At 39.4% G+C, this 22471-nt stretch overlaps 1 protein-coding gene and 1 long non-coding RNA gene across 2 annotated transcripts in view; one reads left to right on the top strand and one right to left on the bottom strand.

Annotated features, from left to right (window-relative positions):
- LOC117513590 (ATP-dependent RNA helicase DDX3X-like) overlaps positions 1–22471 on the bottom strand; it is a 156469-nt gene that overhangs the window by 57565 nt on the left and 76433 nt on the right. The window contains 2 exon segments of the mRNA XM_034173772.1: positions 19228–19372; positions 19943–20087. Of these exon segments, the coding sequence (XP_034029663.1) occupies positions 19228–19372; positions 19943–20087 (290 nt within the window).
- Positions 136–20558, top strand: LOC117513593. Its single transcript, XR_004561642.1, has 3 exons — positions 136–263; positions 19189–19194; positions 20547–20558. It is a non-coding gene; the product is annotated as an uncharacterized LOC117513593 (long non-coding RNA).

The following is a 22471-nucleotide window of genomic DNA, read 5'->3' as shown; positions in this document are numbered from 1 at the left end:
TACTCCCTTTTGCACAGGAAGAAAAGAAGAAAAAGACCCGGCAGCCTTAACACACTGCGTTCTCTCTGATAAATAATTGGAGAACCAGTTTAAGGCCCAGTTAGATAACCCAATCTTGTGGAGTCTATCTACCAGGACAGCATGATCAACTGTATCAAATGCCTTTGACAAATCTATAAAAAGAGCTGCGCAGTATTTTCGACCATCTAGTGCCTCTATAATGTTGTTTACCACTTTAACAGCAGCAGTTATTGTACTGTGCTGTTTTTGAAAACCCGACTGGTTTTGTGAAAGGAGACAATGATCATTTAAAAAGTTTTTGAGTTGTTCACTGACCAGCTTTTCTAGAACTTTAGAAAGAACACATAATTTGGAGATTGGCCTATAATTGTTAACCAAGGAGGGGTCACCACCTTTCAGCACAGGAAAAACATAAGCTGACTTCCATATTTTCGGAATCCTATTTTGGAAAATAGTTAAATTAAAAATATGACATAGAGGCTCTGCTATAAAATCTGCAGCTGACCTCAAAAAGAAAGGGTCAAGATTGTCAGGTCCTGCAGGTTTGGATTGATCCAATTGTTTTAGAGCCCTAAGGACCTCAGCTACATCAAATGGAGTCAAATCAAATCCTGAAGCAATAGTATTGATAGGTGGGGATTGAGGGCAAATCCCTTGCACATTAAGTTGATGTGGTTGTAATGACTCAAACAGAGATCCTGAAGAAACAAAGTGCTCATTAAGATGATTAAGAATGGCTGTTGTGTCAGCTAGAACATGTTCATCTTTTACTATGCAAGCAGGCAGTTCATCTATAGTATCATCCCCAAAGGAAGACTTGACTACTTTCCAAAATGTCTTAGGATCATTTAAATAGCGAGTAGTTTTATCCATATAAAAGTCAGACTTAGCCTTTTTAACCAAGGAAGTAAAGCGATTTCTGAGCTGTTTGAAAATCAACCGATTTTCTGGCCTTGCAGTGCATGAAATGCTTCCATTTCATGCACTGAACCAGAGTTAGCTTAAAGCTAATTTACATCTGCAGTCCCTTGGCAGGTCACAATTAAAACTTAAATAATAAAACATCACAAAAACATATCAAAGCTGCAGAGCTGCAGATCACCCACACAGACATATACACTCACATACACACAAACACATTCACACAGTCATATTTTACATAATATTTCTAAAATCATTGGTTACAGAGTTGAGTGTCTGAGTACATTTTTGAGTTTGTTCTTGAAGGTTCCAATAGAATCAGAGTTCTTGATGCTGTCAGGGAGAGCGTTCCACTGAGTTTTGGCTTTTACAGAGAAAGCTGACTGACCAAAAGCAGTATGACGGAAAGGCACAGAACAGTCTCTTATTGAAGATATTATGGTAGATCTTATACGTAGACTGCTCCGGACGAATATTAACAAATTGATGCAACGGGGAAGGAGCCAAGCCATTCAAAATCTTAAACGTAAGACACAAATTAGAAAACAGTTTATAATTCTCAAAACTAAGCCGATGAAGCTTTTCTAGAATCCTGCAGTGGTGATATTGCGTAGATTTTTTTATCTAGAGTTTTTAAGGATTGTATATACAGATTCCAGTGGTTTTATAGTTGTTTCTCCAGCCTGCCCCCAACATGTGATACAATATGACAAATGAGAAAGGACCATAGCATGCATGAAAGTCTTTGCAGCATCCACTGACAGGCAGCCTCTAATATGTCTAAAATGTATCAAATTATATCTGATGTTTTTGGTAAATCTTTTCCACATGTGACTTAAAATTAAGATTTGAATCAATTACTACACCAATATATTTAAACTCCCTCACAATGTCATCCTCTCAGCTATAATAATTTCATCACTCCTAAACTTGTTGGTTTCAGAAAAAAAAAACATACCCTTTGTCTTCCTTGTGTTAAGGCTGAGACATGACTGGTCAAGCCACTCTGTGATCCTTTCCATAGCAGCTGTCAGCTTCCTACCTGCTAGTTCAGCAGTTTTTGCATGTGTGTATAAAACAGTATCATCGGCATACATTTGCAGATCCATGTCTTGATGCAACTGTGGCAGATCATTAATATAGAGACAAAATAGGAGGGGCCCAAAACAGAACCCTGTGGCACACCCATTGTACACCTATTATCAGAAAAACATCAATAACTTTATCACACTGCATCCTATCAGATAAATAAGAAGCCATCCATTGCAGTGTTTCTGATAAAATATTAAATTATGAAAGTTTTAAAATAAGAACATTATGATTTACTGTATCAAATGCTTTCCTCAAATCTAAAAGTACAGCACCAACTACCCCCCCCCCCCCACCCCCGTCTAGTTTAAATTTTATCTGCTCGATCAGATGTAAAACAGTTGTTTCAGCGTCGTGATTGGGCCTAAAGCCAAACTGCAATGGATTACAACCTTCTCAGCAACTTTAGAAAACACAGGAAGTATACTTATTGGTCTGAAATTAGTGGCTTCATGACGGTCACCAGACTTAAAGGAGTGACAATGGCTCGCTTCTTGGAAAAACATGTTTTATTGATAAGTTGAAGTGAGTAATTGGTGGCACTAATGTGGTTTGGTGTTTCTTAATAAACGTGGTATCGAGCTAAAAGACATCCCTACATTTTGAATTTTTAAAGAGCTGATGATTTTATTCACTTCTGTGACATCTATCAGCCAAAACAAAGGCTTCATCAGAAGTAATGGGTGCAAAATCCAATTCCCTTTCAGTGAAGTTTGTCCCAAGCTCATTAACTGAATCACTAAAATAATGATTAAAAATTTCAGCACTAGTAGACTTGTCTTCTGTCAAAATTCAATCAGTTTTCAATTGAATATTTTCTGAGACAAGTGGCTCATTCCTCACCAGATTTTTGATGCCCTACCATATTAGTTTGCTATTACCTTTGGCATTATGTAGAATATTAAGATAAAAATTAGGTTTTGCCTGCCTCAGTTCATAAATAACCTTGTTCTTTAGGCCTTAAAATCAGCATGTGTTCACTTTTGATTTAATGCCTTTTTTTTAAGCAAAGCATCCCTTTCCTTCATGAGATTCTACACATTTTCATTTAACCATGGTAGATTGTTTTCTTTTGCATTTTTTTCTGGATTTTAAAACGTAAAACGTTCTCTTACACAGTTCATTTTATTAATAAATATATTGCAACTGCTCTCCAGATCATTAGAGGCTATTACAACATCCCAATTTAGATCAGTGATTTCATTGTCAAACACAGCTTGCTTTTGGGTATGCAGAAGAAATTTGAGTTTTTGAAAGAAATTTAAACCTGTTTTTAGTAAGCTTCCTAGCCACCAAGGTCAGATTATGATCAGATAAGCCAATAATCAGGTTGTAAATTTTAGTTATTCTTTCTGGTTTATTGGTAAAGATTAGGTCAAGTTGTGTGCGAGATTTTTTGGCAATTCTTGTTGCACCTTTTATCAGCTGATCTAAATTATATTTATTTGCCAAGCGTTTCAACTTTTTTCTCCTTACATTATCTCCCCAATCTAAATTGAAAGCACCCATAAGAATTAACTCTTTGCTGTGATTACATTCTCTGAGGATTTTTGTGAGCTGATCATAAAATGTGTCGCTGGCAGAGGGGGGTCTGTACACTCCAATAATCGTAAAAGACCTTTGCTGGGATACAATAATTTTCAATCCGACATATTCCAGCGTGTTAACTTTAAAAACAACTCGTTCACATTTAACGCTATGTATTTCTTACATATATTAACACCCCTCCTCCTCGACCCACAGGTCTATCCTGTCTAAAACACTGATAACCTGGCACCATAAATACATGAGAGGGAGTGGAGTACTGTAGCCCAGTTTCAGAAATACAAAGAAAGTCCAGATTAGAGTGACAATAAATGAATTAACTGATCACTCCTTGCAACGATACTCCTGATATTTAAATGCTTACCAAAAAGTCCCCTTGGTTTTAACTTAGGGTCCCAAAGGACCTTCGCATGATTGACAGTTTGAAAAGTTTTGTACAGCCTCTGCTTCCTTATAGTGGTTTGCCGACACGCTGAAGTTCTAGATGAGTTATTTTTATAGTCCACGGGTTCGCTTAGATTCCCAACGAGTACCTGAGGTATGTGATTAAAATAATTATTCCCCATGTTGATCAGGTTCGGACCAATAACGGTGGAGCCACACAAAAAAGGAGTCCGATTTCTCACATCTTCAGGTGAATTACTCAGGTGGAGCTCCACGTCGGTGTCCTGCGCCTGCGGTGTGTCAACTCCAGGACCAGGATTTAGATGTACATCTCCAGAGAGCAGGAACAACACAAGCAGGAAGACAGGTTACCTAATGCACGTGATGAAACGGCTTGCCCTTGTCCATCGGTAGTTTTGCCCACCGTGGCCGTCCATGTTGTAGGACATAAGAATACATTGTGTAATATCCAAAAAGGTTGTGATGAAAGCTTTCAGAATGACCACTTGGTGAGTATATACCAATATTAACACCTGGTATTCCAGCAGCAAACGGTCTTGCTGTGTAGTGATCCCGCTGGCATTCATGGCACAGGTCACTGACATTAATTGCTTCAGATAAGCAGATATGCACAGGTAAGTGCAATAATGAGCAACACATTGAAACTCAGCCCAGTTTTTGCGATAAGCATGGAGATCAAAGGAATAATTGCGGTTTAAAACCTAAAAGGTTTTAATAACAGATGAATGGTTTCTTAGATGCAATAAAAATTGTAGATCCTCAGGACCGAACAGACTGTCTCCACACCGCCGCCAAGTTGATCTCAACTCCTCCTTCTCCTCCTTTGTGTTGTTAACCTTAATTTTTCTTTACAACTTTCTTGTCAAGCCTTGAACATTTTTCTAAATTTTTACATAGAATTTAAAATAGATTTTCCACAAGTTTTGGAAGCCACTGTATCATTTTTGACAGCACACAGAAATCTTCATCCTGGGTCGGAGAACCCAACCTCTATGGAACCGCCGAACAATCACATTCGGTCCTGCTGGATAAGCAAGCTGGATCCATGCCTGCAAGTCACATGGGAGACCTGGCAGGTTCCCAACACAGGCTGTGAAAGGAGAGCAGCAAATGACCAGGAACTGGAGTGGACCGCACCTCTTCAATCTACCCAATCCAAGAAGCCCAGATAGGTGAACCTGCAAGTATTCTGATGGTCGGTGCTGTCAGTGATGCAAAGTGGCTTTGTTTAATTCTCTTATTAATAATAATAATACTAATAATAATAATTTGTGAACCAAAAATTCACAGACATTCCAACCAGGATATTCTTATTAAATGCTATATTTAGTGCCTCGTTCTTTCCTTTGTCCTTGCTTTTCACGTCTCATCATCAACATATTGTCTCAGTAATAAAGCCATGAATCCTTATGCATATTCTCAAAATCTCAGTCATGTGTTTATACCTGTAAATATGTAAATAAAATTTGCAAATATTACGCAAGTTCTTTAGTCTTGTGTCCAGTTGAAGAAAGATGTTTAATCAATCGTATCCAGAACTTAAGACTTTCAAATCAAACACTGATTAACATTGATCATAACATTTCCTGTGTTTCTGGCAGGTGGTGCCTCTGACCTGAGCTACGTTGAAAGCCTCCCCAGCGACGTTTAGAGGGAGATCTGAAAAATGGACACTTTTGTGTTGTAGCTTATATTTTATTTTCTGTATGCTGAAGGTGTGTGTTTATTCGCTCATTCCAATTCATTTTTCGAACACCTGTTTCCACCAAAAAGGGCCTCACTGCGCAGCTCTCCATTGGATTTACATAATTTACACAAACTCATCACTGAGTGGCCGCGATTTGGTGAAAAAGATTGCAGGACTGCAAAATGTCTTGTAAATTACTCCAGGGGTGTCATCAGGTTACAAAAAGTGTTTTCACTTTTAGAAGTGTTTACTTATCGCTAGCTTTTAGCTTTTTAATATACCAGAAATGAAGCTGTTAGCAAGTGGCTACATCACAGTCCCCTGATCATGTGTTCACTGTGATGCACCGTGGACAGCTGCCTATTACCGATAATAACGGCTGTGGCTGTGCATATGTTGTCCATATTAACGTGATCACATGCTACACATTCACTACAGTTATGCATTCATCGGGGACAGTGGTTGACATATAATCACGTCATGGGTTGGATGTCATTCAAAATCCAACAGGGAGACATTGCAGGTCTTCAGAAGATAGCAGACCACACCGTTGCTCTACCACGCCTTTCTCCTGATGTCCACCCAGACTTTGGGTGGTGATCGGACCACACCCGTCTGGCGTTCAATGTGCATTTGTCATATGCGTACTGCAGTCTGCCAGCATTGTGGGGGATCGTGCTGTGTGCGCGCACTCTACCTGCATTCGGGGGCAGGTGCACACTGACTGTGCACGAATCATTCTGGACGGCTTTCGACGAATTTCACTGCAGAAATGCAATGACAAACATCTACAACCCCTGGTAATTATTATGGAATCACCGGCGTCGGAGGATGTTCATTCAGTTGTTTAATTTTGTAGAAAAAAAGCAGATCACAGACATGACACAAAACTAAAGTCATTTCAAATGGCAACTTTCTGGCTTTAAGAAACACTATAAGAAATCAGGAAAAAAAATTGTGGCAGTCAGTAACGGTTACTTTTTTAGACCAAGCAGAGGGGAAAAAAATATGGAATCACTCAATTCTGAGGAAAAAATTATGGAATCATGAAAAACAAAAACGCTCCAACACATCACTAGTATTTTGTTGCACCACGTCTGGCTTTTATAACAGCTTGCAGTCTCTGAGGCATGGACTTAACGAGTGACAAACAGTACTCTTCATCAATCTGGCTCCAACTTTCTCCGATTGCTGTTGCCAGATCAGCTTTGCAGGTTGGAGCCTTGTCATGGACCATTTTCTTCAACTTCCACCAAAGATTTTCAATTGGATTAAGATCTGGACTATTTGCAGGCCATGACACTGACCCTATGTGTCTTTTTGCAAGGAATGTTTTCACAGTTTTTGCTCTATGGCAAGATGCATTATCATCTTGAAAAATGATTTCATCATCCCCAAACAACCTTTCAATTGATGGGATAAGAAAAGTGTCCAAAATATCAACATAAACTTGTGCATTTATTGATGATGTAATGACGGCCATCTCCCCAGTGCCTTTACCTGACATGCAGCCACATATCATCAATGGCTGTGGAAATTTACATGTTCTCTTCAGGCAGTCATCTTTATAAATCTCATTGGAATGGCACCAAACAAAAGTTCCAGCATCATCACCTTGCCCAATGCAGATTCGAGATTCATCACTGAATATGACTTTCATCCAGTCATCCACAGTCCACGACTGCTTTTCCTTAGCCCATTGTAACCTTGTTTTTTTCTGTTTAGGTGTTAATGATGGCTTTCTTTTAACTTTTCTGTATGTAAATCCCATTTCCTTTAGGCGGTTTCTTATAGTTCGGTCACAGACGTTGACTCCAGTTTCCTCCCATTCGTTCCTCATTTGTTTTGTTGTGCATTTTCGATTTTTGAGACATATTGCTTTAAGTTTTCTGTCTTGACGCTTTGATGTCTTCCTTGGTCTACCAGTATGTTTGCCTTTAACAACCTTCCCATGTTTGTATTTGGTCCAGAGTTTAGACACAGCTGACTGTGAACAACCAACATCTTTTGCAACATTGCGTGATGATTTACCCTCTTTTAATAGTTTGATAATCCTCTCCTTTGTTTCAATTGACATCTCTCGTGTTGGAGTCATGATTCATGTCAGTCCACTTGGTGCAACAGCTCTCCAAGGTGTGATCACTCCTTTTTAGATGCAGACTAACAAGCAGATCTGATTTGATGCAGGTGTTAGTTTTGGGGATGAAAATTTACAGGGTGATTCCATAATTTATTCCTCAGAATTGAGTGAGTCCATATTTTTTTCCCTCTGCTTGGTCTAAAAAAGTAACCGTTACTGACTGCCACAATTTTTTTTCCTGATTTCTTATAGTGTTTCTTAAAGCCAGAAAGTTGCCATTTGAAATGACTTTAGTTTTGTGTCATGTCTGTGATCTGCTTTTTTTCTACAAAATTAAACAACTGAATGAACATCCTCTGAGGCCAGTGATTCCATAATTATTGACAGGGGTTGTATTCTGGTTATTGGCGACTCTGTTTTGAGAAATGTGAAGTTAGCGACACCAGCAACCATAGTCAAATGTCTTCCGGGGGCCAGAGCAGGCGACACTGAAGGAAATTTGAAACTGCTGGCTAAGGCTAAGCGTAAATTTGGTAAGATTGTAATTCACGTCGGCAGTAATGACACCCGGTTACGCCAATCGGAGGTCACTAAAATTAATATTGAATCGGTGTGTAACTTTGCAAAAACAATGTCGGACTCTGTAGTTTTCTCTGGGCCCCTCCCCAATCGGACCGGGAGTGACATGTTTAGCCGCATGTTCTCCTTGAATTGCTGTCTGTCGGAGTGGTGTCCAAAAAATGAGGTGGGCTTCATAGATAATTGGCAAAGCTTCTGGGGAAAACATGGTCTTGTTAGGAGAGACGGCATCCATCCCACTTTGGATGGAGCAGCTCTCATCTCTAGAAATCTGGCCAATTTTATTAAACCCTCCAAATCGTGACTATCCAGGGTTGGGACCAGGAAGCAGAGTTGTAGTCTTACACACCTCTCTGCAGCTTCTCTCCCCCTGCCATCCCCCCAATACCCCATCCCTGTAGAGACGGTGCCTGCTCCCAGACCACCAATAACCAGCAAAAATCTATTTAAGCATACAAATTCAAAAAGAAAAAACAATATAGCACCTTCAACTGCACCACAGACTAAAACAGTAAAATGTGGTCTATTAAAGATTAGGTCTCTCTCTTCTAAGTCCCTGTTAGTAAATGATATAATAATTGATCAACATATTGATTTATTCTGCCTTACAGAAACATGGTTACAGCAGGATGAATATGTTAGTTTAAATGAGTCAACACCCCCGAGTCACACTAACTGTCAAAATGCTCGTATCACGGGTCGAGGAGGAGGAGTAGCAGCAATCTTCCACTCCAGCTTATTAATTAATCAAAGAACCAGACAGAGCTTTAATTCATTTGAAAACTTGACTCTTAGTCTTGTCCATCCAAATTGGAAGTCTCAAAAACCAGTTTTATTTGTTATTATCTATCGTCCACCTGGTCGTTACAGTGATTTTCTTTGTGATTTTTCAGACCTTTTGTCTGACTTAGTGCTTAGCTCAGATAAGATAATTATAGTGGGTGATTTTAACATCCACATAGATGCTGAGAATGACAGCCTCAACACTGCATTTAATCTATTATTAGACTCAGTTGGCTTTGCTCAAAATGTAAATGAGCCCACCCACCACCTTAGCCACATTTTAGATCTTGTTCTGACATATGGCATAGAAATTAAAGACTTAACAGTATTCCCTGAAAACCCCTTTTTGTCTGATCATTTCTTAATAACATTTACATTTACTTTAATGGACTACCCAGCAGTGGGGAATAAGTTTCATTAAAGTAGAAGTCTTTCTGATAGCGCTGTAACTAGGTTTAAGGATATGATTCCTTCTTTGTTATGTTCTTCAATGCCATATACCAACACAGTGCAGAGTAGCTACCAAAACTCTGAGTGAGATAGATTATCTCGTCAATAGTGTTACATCCTCATTGAGCACAACTTTGGATGCTGTAGCTCCTCTGAAAAAGAGAGCCTTAAATCAGAAGTGCCTGACTCCATGGTATAACCCACAAACTCACAGGTTAAAGCAGATAACCCGTAAGCTGGAGAGGAAATGGCGTCTCACTAATTTAGAAGATCTTAATTTAGCCTGGAAAAAGAGTCTGTTGCTCTATAAAAAAGCCCTCCGTAAAGCTAGGACATCTTACTACTCATCACTAATTGAAGAAAATAAGAACCCCAGGCTTCTTTTCAGCACTGTGGCCAGGCTGACAAAGAGTCAGAGCTCTATTGAGCTGAGTATTCCTTTAACTTTAACTAGTAATGACTTCATGACTTTCTTTGCAAATAAAATTTTAACTATTAGAGAAAAAATTATTCATAACCATCCCAAAGACATATCTTTATGTTCGACTGCTTTCAGTAATGCTGGTATTTGGTTAGACTCTTTCTCTCCGATTGTTCTGTCTGAGTTACTTTCATTAGTCACTTCCTCCAAACCATCAACATGTCTATTAGACCCCATTCCTACCAGGCTGCTCAAGGAAGCCCTACCTTTAATTAATGCTTCGATCTTAAATATGATCAATCTATCTTTATTAGTTGGCTACGTACCACAGGCTTTTAAGGTGGCAGTAATTAAACCATTACTTAAAAACCCATCACTTGACTCAGCTATCTTAGCTAATTATAGGCCAATCTCCAACCTTCCTTTTCTCTCAAAAATTCTTGAAAGGGTAGCTGTAAAACAGCTAACTGATCATCTGCAGAGGAATGGTCTATTTGAAGAGTTTCAGTCAGGTTTCAGAATTCATCATAGTACAGACACAGCATTAGTGAAGGTTACAAATGATCTTGTTATGGCCTCAGACAGTGGACTCATCTCTGTGCTCGTCCTGTTAGACCTCAGTGCAGCTTTTGATACTGTTGACCATAAAGTTTTATTACAGAGATTAGAGCATGCCATAGGTATTAAAGGCACTGCGCTGCAGTGGTTTGAATCATATTTATCTAATAGATTACAGTTTGTTCATGTAAATGGGGAGTCTTCTTCACGGACTAAGGTTAATTATGGAGTTCCACAAGGTTCTGTGCTAGGACCGATTTTATTCACTTTATACATGCTTCACTTAAGCAGTATTATTAGAAAGCACTGCTTAAATTTTCATTGTTACGCAGATGATACCCAGCTTTATCTATCCATGAAGCCAGAGGACACACTCCAATTAGTTAAACTGCAGGAATGTCTTTCAGACATAAAGACATGGATGACCTCTAATTTCCTGCTTTTAACTTCAGATAAAACTGAAGTTATTGTACTTGGCCCCACAAATCTTAGAAACATGGTGTCTAACCAGATCCCTATTCTGGATGGCATTACCCTGACCTCCAGTAATACTGTGAGAAATCTTGGAGTCATTTTTGATCAGAATACGTCCTTCAATGCGCATATTAAGCAAATATGTAGGACTGCTTTTTTGCATTTGCGCAATATCTCTAAAATTAGAAAGGTCTTGTCTCAGAGTGATGCTGAAAAGCTAATTCTTGCATTTATTTCTTCTAGGCTGGACTATTGTAATTCATTATTATCAGGTTGTCCTAAAAGTTCCCTGAAAAGCCTTCAGTTAATTCAAAATGCTGCAGCTAGAGTACTGATGGGGACTAGAAGGAGAGAGCATATTTCACCCATATTGGCTTCTCTTCATTGGCTCCCTGTTAATTCCAGAACAGAATTTAAAATTCTTCTTCTTACTTATAAGGTTCTGAATAATCATGTCCCATCTTATCTTAGGGACCTCATAGTACCATATCACCCTAATAGAGCGCTTCGCTCTCAGACTGCAGGCTTAATTGTAGTTCCTAGGGTTTGTAAGAGTAGAATGGGAGGCAGAGCCTTCAGCTTTCAGGCTCCTCTCCTGTGGAACCAGCTCCCAATTCGGATTAGGGAGACAGACACCCTCTCTACTTTTAAGATTAAGCTTAAAACTTTCCTTTTTGCTAAAGCTTATAGTTAGGGCTGGATCAGGTGACCCTGAACCATCCCTTAGTTATGCTGCTATAGACTTAGACTGCTGGGGGGTTTCTCATGATGCACTGAGTGTTTCTTTTTAAGTCACCTCTTTTTGCTCTGTATGCACCACTCTGCTTTTAATCATTAGTGTTTGATCTCTGCTCTCTTCCACAGCATGTCTTTTTCCTGATTCTCTCCCCTCAGCCCCAACCAGTCCCAGCAGAAGACTGCCCCTCCCTGAGCCTGGTTCTGCTGGAGGTTTCTTCCTGTTAAAAGGGAGTTTTCCTTCCCACTGTCGCCAAGTGCTTGCTCATAGGGGGTCGTTTTGACCATTGGGGTTTTTCTGTAATTATTGTATGGCTTTTGCCTCACAATATAAAGCGCCTTGGGGCGACTGTTTGTTGTGATTTGGCGCTATATAAATAAAATTGATTTGATTTATTCTATTCTAAACATCAAACACATCACAGAGGCATTTGTGTGTTACAAGCTGTACTACAGATCTTTAAGTGAATCAGAAGAGACTTTACACTCTGTCCCCCTAATAAAAACAACTTTGTCAGTTCCATCTTATTTTAACTGTGAACTCAATTTCTGTCTGATTTTGACTGTTGCTTTTAAGTTGCTACAGTCCTGTTTCATGTCTTCAAAGTAATTATCTGTTTTTCAGATCACACTAAATCTAGAACACACTCAAACAATCTAGAAACACTGACAATGAACAATTTATAAAAGGTAACACCGTGAGGCCCTTTCATGATATGAATCTACAAAGGCGGACCATGGCAAACTGGCATGTAAAGAGCACGGCTGCCCACAAATATGATTTTGTGTGGGGTTTGATGACTTAACGCACCAGACCTGTACCAACTGACATGCCCCAAACAACCAGAATATATTGGCAGCATAACTCTAGCACAACCATGTTGGTTCTGGAAACCCTCCTGTGATATCATACCATGCATGACAGCATTACCAGATCAATGGAAATGCAAGGGGCTAGCAACATGTCAAAATTTGCAGCTGAAAAAAAAAAAAAAAAAAAAAAAAAAAATCAATTTTGGACATGTTGAAAATCCTGCCATGGTTAAAACAAGAACACAGCACAATGACAGAACATCCCAGTCATCATGGGCACCCTTCAGGATCCTCTAAAGCATTCTGAGGCATGGACAAAGTTTTAAATCATGCATATCTGTGAAAGTGAAAATGGAGCGTTACTGCTCAAGCGTCAGAGTCAAAGTCAAGACTTTGTTAAACACATTTCCTTCAAATAAGTATTTTTCACAGCCAGTAACACTGTGAGGCATTTGAATGGCCCAAGCATAAGTGCTTTACGGTCTTCCCTGCTCCCCCCACCAAAAAAGTGCATTGTCATTTCAGCCGAAGAAATTTCTGTTGATGTTTTAAAGAATAAAACCAGATAAAGATACAATACTAATAACCAGAGGTGCGACAAAGTCACCATCAAGTCACTCTCAAGTCATGAATTAGCAAGTCCCAAGTCAAGTCTCATGTCAATAATGACCACCAATTGTTTCCAAGCTTGCAGATTGATGACCTGAGAATGACTTGACAGTGACTTAGTCCCACCTCTGCTAATAACAGTGTATATTTAAATATTGTACAACAAAACAGGCAAACACACACACACACACCCTAATATGTGGAAATACATTATAAAGTCATGCTCACTGAAGCCTGGGTCCCACCGTATAATGAAGGATGAAGAAGGAGCCACGCATGGGTGTGTCACGATTATTCGAAGAATGACCCACGTTTTCATCTATCACGTATCCACTATGAAGGTGCCACTATGTGCCTCTCTGTACCCCGCATGTGCCACGTAGCAGCCTCTAGTGAGCCACGAATGGCTCGCATCAGCCACACTAAGCCACGTAGTGCCATGATAGCGCCATGATAACGCATGTTTAGGCATGAGTTTGGTCCAAACCTCCAGCCCTCCCACACCTGGTCCCTTCAAAGTGTGGGTTTTCAATTCACAGATTCACAGCAGCATTTAAAGATGTCCCTTCTTTTTTTTTTTTAAACGCAGTCCAAAAATAGACACTCCATCACAGTACCGCAGTTGTGCGCTGTGCACCAGGCTGCTGTCCACCTGTAATGCACCAGACCAGCTAGACCTGAACCACGGGTTCCTGGAGAGTCACCTCTGTGCTCCTCGCTGGCTCCGTGGCTCTCTGGCTTTTCTTCTGCGGCTTTAAACATACCAAACTTTATGTTTGTCCGTTTATTTCTGCAAAATCACTCTTTGCGCGTGCGCTGCTGTTGTCCTTCATGGACAGCCGCCTCTGTGCTCTTTCTAAGTGGCTTCCTTTCCATCTGTGGCTTGCTGGCTTTATTTTTTCCCTGGCTTTAAACACAATCATTTTTACAATGTGAATGCACTTTTAACTTTGTGTTCATCCGCTTATTTCTGCAAAAGCGCTCTTTTGCACATAGTGCCATTCTGCATACAGAATGAGGTGGCCGTTTTATTATATACACCTGTGGATAATTTTCAAAATATATATATTTCTTTATTTCTTCCGCAGCTTACAAGTCACCATGATACAACTTTTAACTTTGTGTTATGTCTTCAAAATCGGTCTTTTGCGCGCTCTCCACCTGCGCTGCCGCACAGCTCTTAGCTGCTCCACTGGAGTTATTATCTTCCATGGCTTTAAACACACATCCACTTTCACGCAGTCACCCAAATTTTAACTTTGTGTTCGTCCAATATTGACTGAAAAATCACTCTTTTGTGAGCTGGCGTTCTGCCTAAATGCTTGTTTGAAGCGTGATGATGAGTCACTGCCTCAGTGCACACACACAGCGGAGCTCATGTGATCCATTAATTCCAGAAGTGATTAGACGTGTTTTCAGCATCCAACGTTTGACAGAAAATGATTAATCCGCTACAAAATAATTATGTTATATAGAGTTCAGCGCACAGGAATTGTGGAATTGTGTGTGCAAGAGGAGAGCCGCTCCAAAAATAGCCTCTCAGGTCCTGCTTCAGTGCGCACACACAGCGCGTGATCCATTAACAAGATATTAAATCAACATACTTTTACATACAACAGACATCAACATACTGACATACTTTTACAGCTAGGAACTGTTTTATCAAGCTACAACCCCTGGCAATAATTATGGAATCACCGGCCTTGGAGGATGTTCATTCAGTTGTTTAATTTTGTAGAAAAAAGAACATCACAGACATGACACAAAACTAAAGTCATTTCAAATGGCAACTTTCTGGCTTTAAGAAACACTATAAGGAATCAGGAAAAATAATTGTGGCAGTCAGTAACGGTTACTTTTTTAGACCAAGCAGAGGGAAAAAAATATGGACTCATTCAATTCTGAGGAATAAATTATGGAATCACCCTGTAAATTTTCATCCCCAAAACTAACACCTGCATCAAATCAGATCTGCTCGTTAGTCTGCATCTTTAAAGGAGTGATCACACCTTGGAGAGCTGTTGCACCAAGTGGACTGACATGAATCATGGCTCCAACACGAGAGATGTCAATTGAAACAAAGGAGAGGATTATCAAACTCTTAAAAGAGGGTAAATCATCACGCAATGTTGCAAAAGATGTTGGTTGTTCACAGTCAGCTGTGTCTAAACTCTGGACCAAATACAAACAACATGGGAAGGTTGTTAAAGGCAAACATACTGGTAGACCAAGGAAGACATCAAAGCGTCAAGACAGAAAACTTAAAGCAATATGTCTCAAAAATTGAAAATGCACAACAAAACAAATGAGGAACGAATGGGAGGAAACTGAAGTCAATGTCTGTGACCGAACTGTAAGAAACCGCCTAAAGGAAATGGGATTTACATACAGAAAAGCTAAATGAAAGCCATCATTAACACCTAAACAGAAAAAAACAAGGTGACAATGGGCTAAGGAAAAGCAATCGTGGACTGTGGATGACTGGATGAAAGTCATATTCAGTGATGAATCTCGAATCTGCATTGGGCAAGGTGATGACGCTGGAACATTTGTTTGGTGCTGTTCCAATGAGATTTATAAAGATGACTGCCTGAAGAGAACATGTAAATTTCCACAGCCATTGATGATATGGGGCTGCATGTCAGGTAAAGGCACTGGGGAGATGGCTGTCACTACATCATCAATAAATGCACAAGTTTACGTTAATATTTTGGACACTTTTCTTATCCCATCAATTGAAAGGATGTTTGGGGATGATGAAATCATTTTTCAAGATGATAATGCATCTTGCCATAGAGCAAAAACTGTGAAAACATTCCTTGCAAAAAGACACATAGGGTCAATGTCATGGCCTGCAAATAGTCCGGATCTTAATCCAATTGAAAATCTTTGGTGGAAGTTGAAGAAAATGGTCCATGACAAGGCTCCAACCTGCAAAGCTGATCTGGCAACAGCAATCAGAGCAAGTTGGAGCCAGATTGATGAAGAGTACTGTTTGTCACTCATTAAGTCCATGCCTCAGAGACTGCAAGCTGTTATAAAAGCCAGAGGTGGTGCAACAAAATACTAGTGATGTGTTGGAGCGTTCTTTTGTTTTTCATGACTCCATAATTTTTTCCTCAGAATTGAGTGATTCCATATTTTTTCCCTCTGCTTGTTCTAAAAAAATAACCATTACTGACTTCCACAATTTTTTTTCCTGATTTCTTATAGTGTTTCTTAAAGCCAGAAAGTTGCCATTTGAAATGACTTTAGTTTTGTGTCATGTCTGTGATCTGCTTTTTTTCTACAAAATTAAACAACTGAATGAACATCCTCCGAGGCCGGTGATTCCATAATTATTGCCAGGGGTTGTAGCTTGATAAAACAGTTCCTAGCTGTAAAAGTATGTCAGTATGTTGATGTCTGTTGTATGTAAAAGTATGCTGATTTAAGTTGATTTGGCAGAAAATGATTAATCCGCTACAAAAAATTATTTTATATAGAGTCCAACTCACAGAGCAGGTGGAATTGGGTGTGCAAGAGGAGAGCCGTTCCAAAAACAGCCTCTCAGGTCCTGCGAAGGTGCCAGGCGCACGGATAATGGACTTTTTGCAGACTCGTAAGCACCACGCAAATGCCTCTAAGCCGTCGCAGTAACTCGAACACAAACTGCACCACGCTGTTGTTGCTTAATTTTGAACTTCTTGAAATTAGCGCCACGCTCAGAGAAGAGCCTCGTTAACTGAAGATAATGCCTCTAAGAGCCACTCAGAGCCACAAACTCCCACGATAGTTGAAGAAACCCTCTCGTAGCAAAGAAAACATGCTGCGTGGCTCCTTCTTCATCCTTCATTATTCGGTGGGACCTAGGCTTGAGACTATAGGTGGGCTGTAAACTGAGAAGACATTACTCTTGTATTTCAAAATAGACCATAATCTCTTGGCCCATTATCTGCACCTAGTACATAACATCTAGTTAGCATTACCTATTTTAGCTAAACAAAGTTTATAACATTAAAGATTATAAGACATTTAGCTTTCAGCTAACATTATTTGGGGAAGTAGTGGTCTGGAGGTAAGATAGGAGGGATCAAGACCAGACAGTTCTCCAGATAGGAAAATCAATAAAGACCTTTGGGCAACATCTTCAACCCTCTAATTACTCCTGGAGTGTAGTTGAACAACTTGCCAGCCAGAATGCTGACGTGTGTGCGTATGTAGGCATCACTGCAAAGTACTCTGAGCATCTTCATCACATGCAAAAATGCAACAGAAATGCAGTACATTTTCTATCTAATCTTTTGATTAGAATGGTTTGGAACAGAGTGGTAATCCTGGGCCACTGAGTTACAGATAACTTTTCAGTAATATGATGTAAATTAATACATTTGAGGGTTATTTTTTCTACATATTATGTCATGGAAGTTCCTAAATTGTGCTTATAGCAGGAGAATTGCTGTGAGCACATTCTTGGTATTGTTGGACTTTGAGAATGTTTAATATGAAACCTTGAACACCAACAACTGACTTTGTACAATGTAACTCCATTAGTAATTATCTTACTTGATCAACAAATTAACATTGACTATTTCCCATTTTCCAATGTGTTCCCTGAAAGTGAAAACCTGAATGAAAATTCACATGAATCATTTCAATTAAAACTAATTGATCATTTCCATAATCTCTGAAACAATTAACATAGGGTAAGTTATGTGAACTGCTGGTTTCAAACTGAACGGCTCATTCATGAAATGTGGAAATTTCAATTTACTGATGTTGAGATGTGGTCAAAGGGCACCATCCTACACTTTTGTGTGGGTCCTTACAATCCTATTCGAATCAGAGAATAGCACTGGAATAAAATACTGCAAACAGCACTTCTTACAATTTTTTTTTAATGCTCCGCTCCCATTATGCAAAGAGCCTGCTGTCATTCTGTTGAATGCTTTAAGGTTTATCTTAAAACATATTTATTTTCTCTTGCTTAAAATTAGTTCATGATTTTCCCTCATTATAACTCAATTTGTTGTTTTTATTTACAGTCTAATTTGTTTTTATGGATGTGTAAATTTGATCTTTTTATTGTGTTTTGGATGTTTTGTTATGAGGAGCACTTTGAAATATTTTGTCTGAAAGTGCTTGAAAATGCAATAATTAACATTATTATTACCAGTACCATGGCATTTGTGATACTATATAATATATACTATATAATATGTTCTTTGTGTTAGTGCTATTTAACTGACAGTAGTGTGGGGCACCCTGTGACTTTGGGCCCCTGGTCTTCAGCCTGTACACGCTCCAGAGTTAATCCAGCCCTCGTTCTGGTTATTGATTCAAATGTTTCTTTCAGTCACATCTCAGACGCAACTTTTCACTCACTATGTCAAGACAGTATGTAAGCTCTGTGTTCAAAGGAATGAATTTACAAAGTTTTAAGTGTTTGGTAACTAAGCATCTCCTAATAAGATGAGAAAATGACTATGTGTGCATGTGTGTGTGTGGAGCATAAGAAAGCGGAACTGCACAATCCTACACAGAAACTCAGCGCCCATCGGCACTTTGTTTTTCACAAAATGTGCCGATGCATACAGTATCCGATGAAGTGGAAAACGGCACTTTAACCGCAGGGCGCAGTTCATGCAGATCACTCATTGTGTGCAGATTCTTTATTTAAATTGCAAAATGTTATATTATTTCATCAGACAGAGTGGAATTTGATGTAATTACACCTCCACCACTTGGAGCCCTGTGCGCGGCATGTGATACATGGAGTGGCAGCGGCAGCTCTGTTCACAACCAAAGTAAAACAAAATGTAACTACTGTGAAAATTCTGAAACTTTCGAAATGTTCTCAAATGGTCTCTGTTCAGATCATTTTGTCACATAACCTGTCAGATATCACAACCCTGTGCTAAAGATGAGCCACACAACTGCTACCTGGGTTGCGGAGGATGAAAAAACTGCAAGGTTATATTTTATTGCTTGGATGTTTTAACTGCAGCACTTGCACACAGTGCACTGAAAGATTATGAGTTTAAGGTGACATAATCCACTGCTGTATGAACATCTTACCTGTAGCACTGAGCAGGTCCAGGAGGAAAGACCTCTTATCACTCTCTTCCACCCACACCACCTTCTGAGTGATATTCTCTGATGTGGATCCCACTCTGCCCACCGCAAGGAAAATGTATTCCTCCAAGAAATCCCTCGCCAGAATCTGAAGGGGAGTAAGTTCTTAAGTTCTGTTTTCATCAAATGAGGGGCAACAATCAATTAAGCGGAAAAAAATTTGCAGATCCACTTATGCAAATTCCATAAATTCCAGTGCAACATTAGTGCTTATAACCTCTGTTATTATACACAGCAACTCATACCGCAACATGAAAGCAGGAGCAGACAGGTAGATAGACTGATTTAGGACATAATCATACTTACCACACCCTCTGACTTCAGCTTATCCAGTCAGGTTTCAAATAGCACCTCTGTGCCTACATAAAGTGAAATAGGTGCACCGGGGACCACCTAATCAACGCTCTCTCTCTCTCTCACACACACGCAACCCTTATCTTTGTGCTGTCCATCGCACTTTCATTAAAACAGAGTCCACAGTGAACAACTACAGCGATGGGAGGATCATACAAACGACACAGCAGAGTGTTTACAGCAAAAAATATTTGTGCTATGTCCAACTTGAGCTTCGTCTACAGTTTCACTTTGCTGCAACCCTGTAAAATAAAGCCTTATGAACGTAACTACCAGGAAAGTAAATTTCAGGTCATTTCTGTACCTGAATCTCTTTTGGAAAAGTGGCACTGAACATCATGGTATGTCGGATGCCTTTTGGTGGCATAGTGTCCTGTTCAACAATCCGCCTTATCTGTGGTTCAAACCCCATATCCAACATTCGGTCTGCCTCATCGAGGACCAGGTAGCTGGAGTGAAGGAGACACAGAGAAAAAGGTTTGAAATTTACTGTGGTATTAAACAAACCCAGCAAACCCTATTATATATATATATATATATATATATATATATATCTATATCTATATATATATATATATATATATATATATATATATATATATATATATATATATATATATATATCAGCACTATAAAAATTAACTAAGCATCAAAATGAATGAGATTTGATTATAAGTACTCATCACCTTCACCACAGATAAATTTTTTTTTCTTAATAAAAGGTGCGTGCAACAGTCAGAAAGAGAATGGATTACATTCGGGGAGTGTGTGTGTGTGTGTGTGTGTGTGTGGGGGGGGGGGGGGGGGTCCTCATTCCAGATCCATGGTTAAGATAAGACTTTAATGATCTCAGTGGAGAAATTCACATGTTATGTCAGCTCTTAATAAACACACAAGATGAGTGCGAGTAGAAGAAAATGTGCATCAAACAGCATGTGCAAAGATAAGCAATAATAATAATACTTGTAACAATGCAATAAAATAAGAAAATGAGATAGAAATAAAATATATAGTGAGGAAAATAAGTATTTGAACACCCTGCGATTTTGCAAGTTCTCCCACTTAGAAATCATGGAGGGGTCTGAAATTTTCATCTTAGGTGCATGTCCACTATGAGAGACATAATCTAAAAAAAAAAAAAGAAATCCGGAAATCACAATGTATTTTTTTTTTTTTTATAATTTATTTGTATGTTACTGCTGCAAATAAGTATTTGAACACCTGTGAAAATCAATGTTAATATTTGGTACAGTAGCCTTTGTTTGCAATTACAGAGGTCAAATGTTTCCTGTAGTTATTCACCACGTTTGCACACACTGCAGCAGGGATTTTGGTCCACTCCTCCATACAGATCTTCTCTAGATCTTTCAGGTTTGGAGTTTCAGCTCCCTCCAAAGATTTTCTATTGAGTTCAGGTCTGGAGACTGGCCAGGCCACTCCAGGACCTTGAAATGGTTCTTACGGAGCCCCTCCTTAGTTGCCCTGGCTGTGTGTTTGGGGTCACTGTCATGCTGGAAGACCCAGCCATAACCCATGTTCAATGCTCTTACTGAGGGAAGGAGGTTGTTTGCTGAAATCTCGCAATACATGACCCCATCAATCCTCCCTTTAATACGGTGCAGTCGTCCTGTCCCCTTTGCAGAAGAGCACCCCCAGAGTATGATGTTTCCACCCCCATGCTTCATGGTTGGGATGGTTTTCTTGGGGTTGTTCTCATCCTCTAAACATGGTAAGTGGAGTTGATTCCAAAAAGCTCTATTCTGGTCTCATCTGACCACATGACGACCACATGACCTTCTCCCATGCCTCCTCTGGATCATCCAGATGGTCACTGGTGAACTTCAAACAGGCCTGGACATGTGCTGGCTTGAGCAGGGGGACCTTGCTGCCCTGCACGATTTTAAACCATGACAGCATCATGTGTTACTAATGTAATCTTTGTGACTGTGGTCCCAGCTCTCTTCAGGTCATTGACCAGGTCCTCCTGTGTAGTTCTGAGCTTTCTCAGAATCATCCTTACCCCACAAAGTGAGATCTTGCATGGAATCCCAGACCGAGGGAGATTGACAGTTATCTTGTGTTTCTTCAATAAATAATCATAACAGTTGTTGTCTTCTACCAAGCTGCTTGCCTGTTGTCCTGTAGTCCATCCCAGCCTTGTGCAGGTCTACAGTTTTGTCCCTGGTGTCCTTAGACAGCTCTTTGGTCTTGGTTATGGTGGACAGGTTGGAGTGTGATTGATTGAGTGTGTGAACAGGTGTCTTTCATACAGGTAACAAGTTCAAATAGGTGCAATTAATACAGGTAAAGAGTGCAGAATAAGAGGGCTTCTTAAAGAAGAATTAACAGGTCTGTGTGAGCCAGAATTCTTGCTGGTTGGTTGGTGTTCAAATACTTATTTGCAGCACTAACATACAAATAAATTCTTAAAAAAAAATCATACATTGTGATTTCAGGATTTTTTTTTTTTTAGATTATGTCTCTCACAGTGGACATGCACCTAAGATGAAAATTTCAGACCCCTCCATGATTTCTAAGTGGGAGAACTTGCAAAACCGCAGGGTGTTCAAATACTTATTTTCCTCACTGTATGTATGTATATATATATAAAAAAAAAGTGTGTATATGCATATATAAACATGATTGGAATTAAAAAATAGGAGCATCTTATTTACAATATGTGAACTGGAGTTTAGATGTGACAAGGTGACACTAATGCCTGTTCGGCGATCACCTTAATATTTCTTCTGTTTTTCTTGTTAATTAATGGTGCCAAATTATACAGTATTTTTTGTCTTTCTGATGCCCGATTCTGTTTTTTCTCTGTTTAAGG

The sequence above is a fragment of the Thalassophryne amazonica genome, chromosome 1, assembly GCF_902500255.1.
Source record: "Thalassophryne amazonica chromosome 1, fThaAma1.1, whole genome shotgun sequence".
Classification (NCBI taxonomy): domain Eukaryota; kingdom Metazoa; phylum Chordata; class Actinopteri; order Batrachoidiformes; family Batrachoididae; genus Thalassophryne; species Thalassophryne amazonica.
The sequence above is the reverse complement of the archived record's forward strand: the minus strand, read 5'-3'. Positions and strand labels throughout refer to the sequence as shown.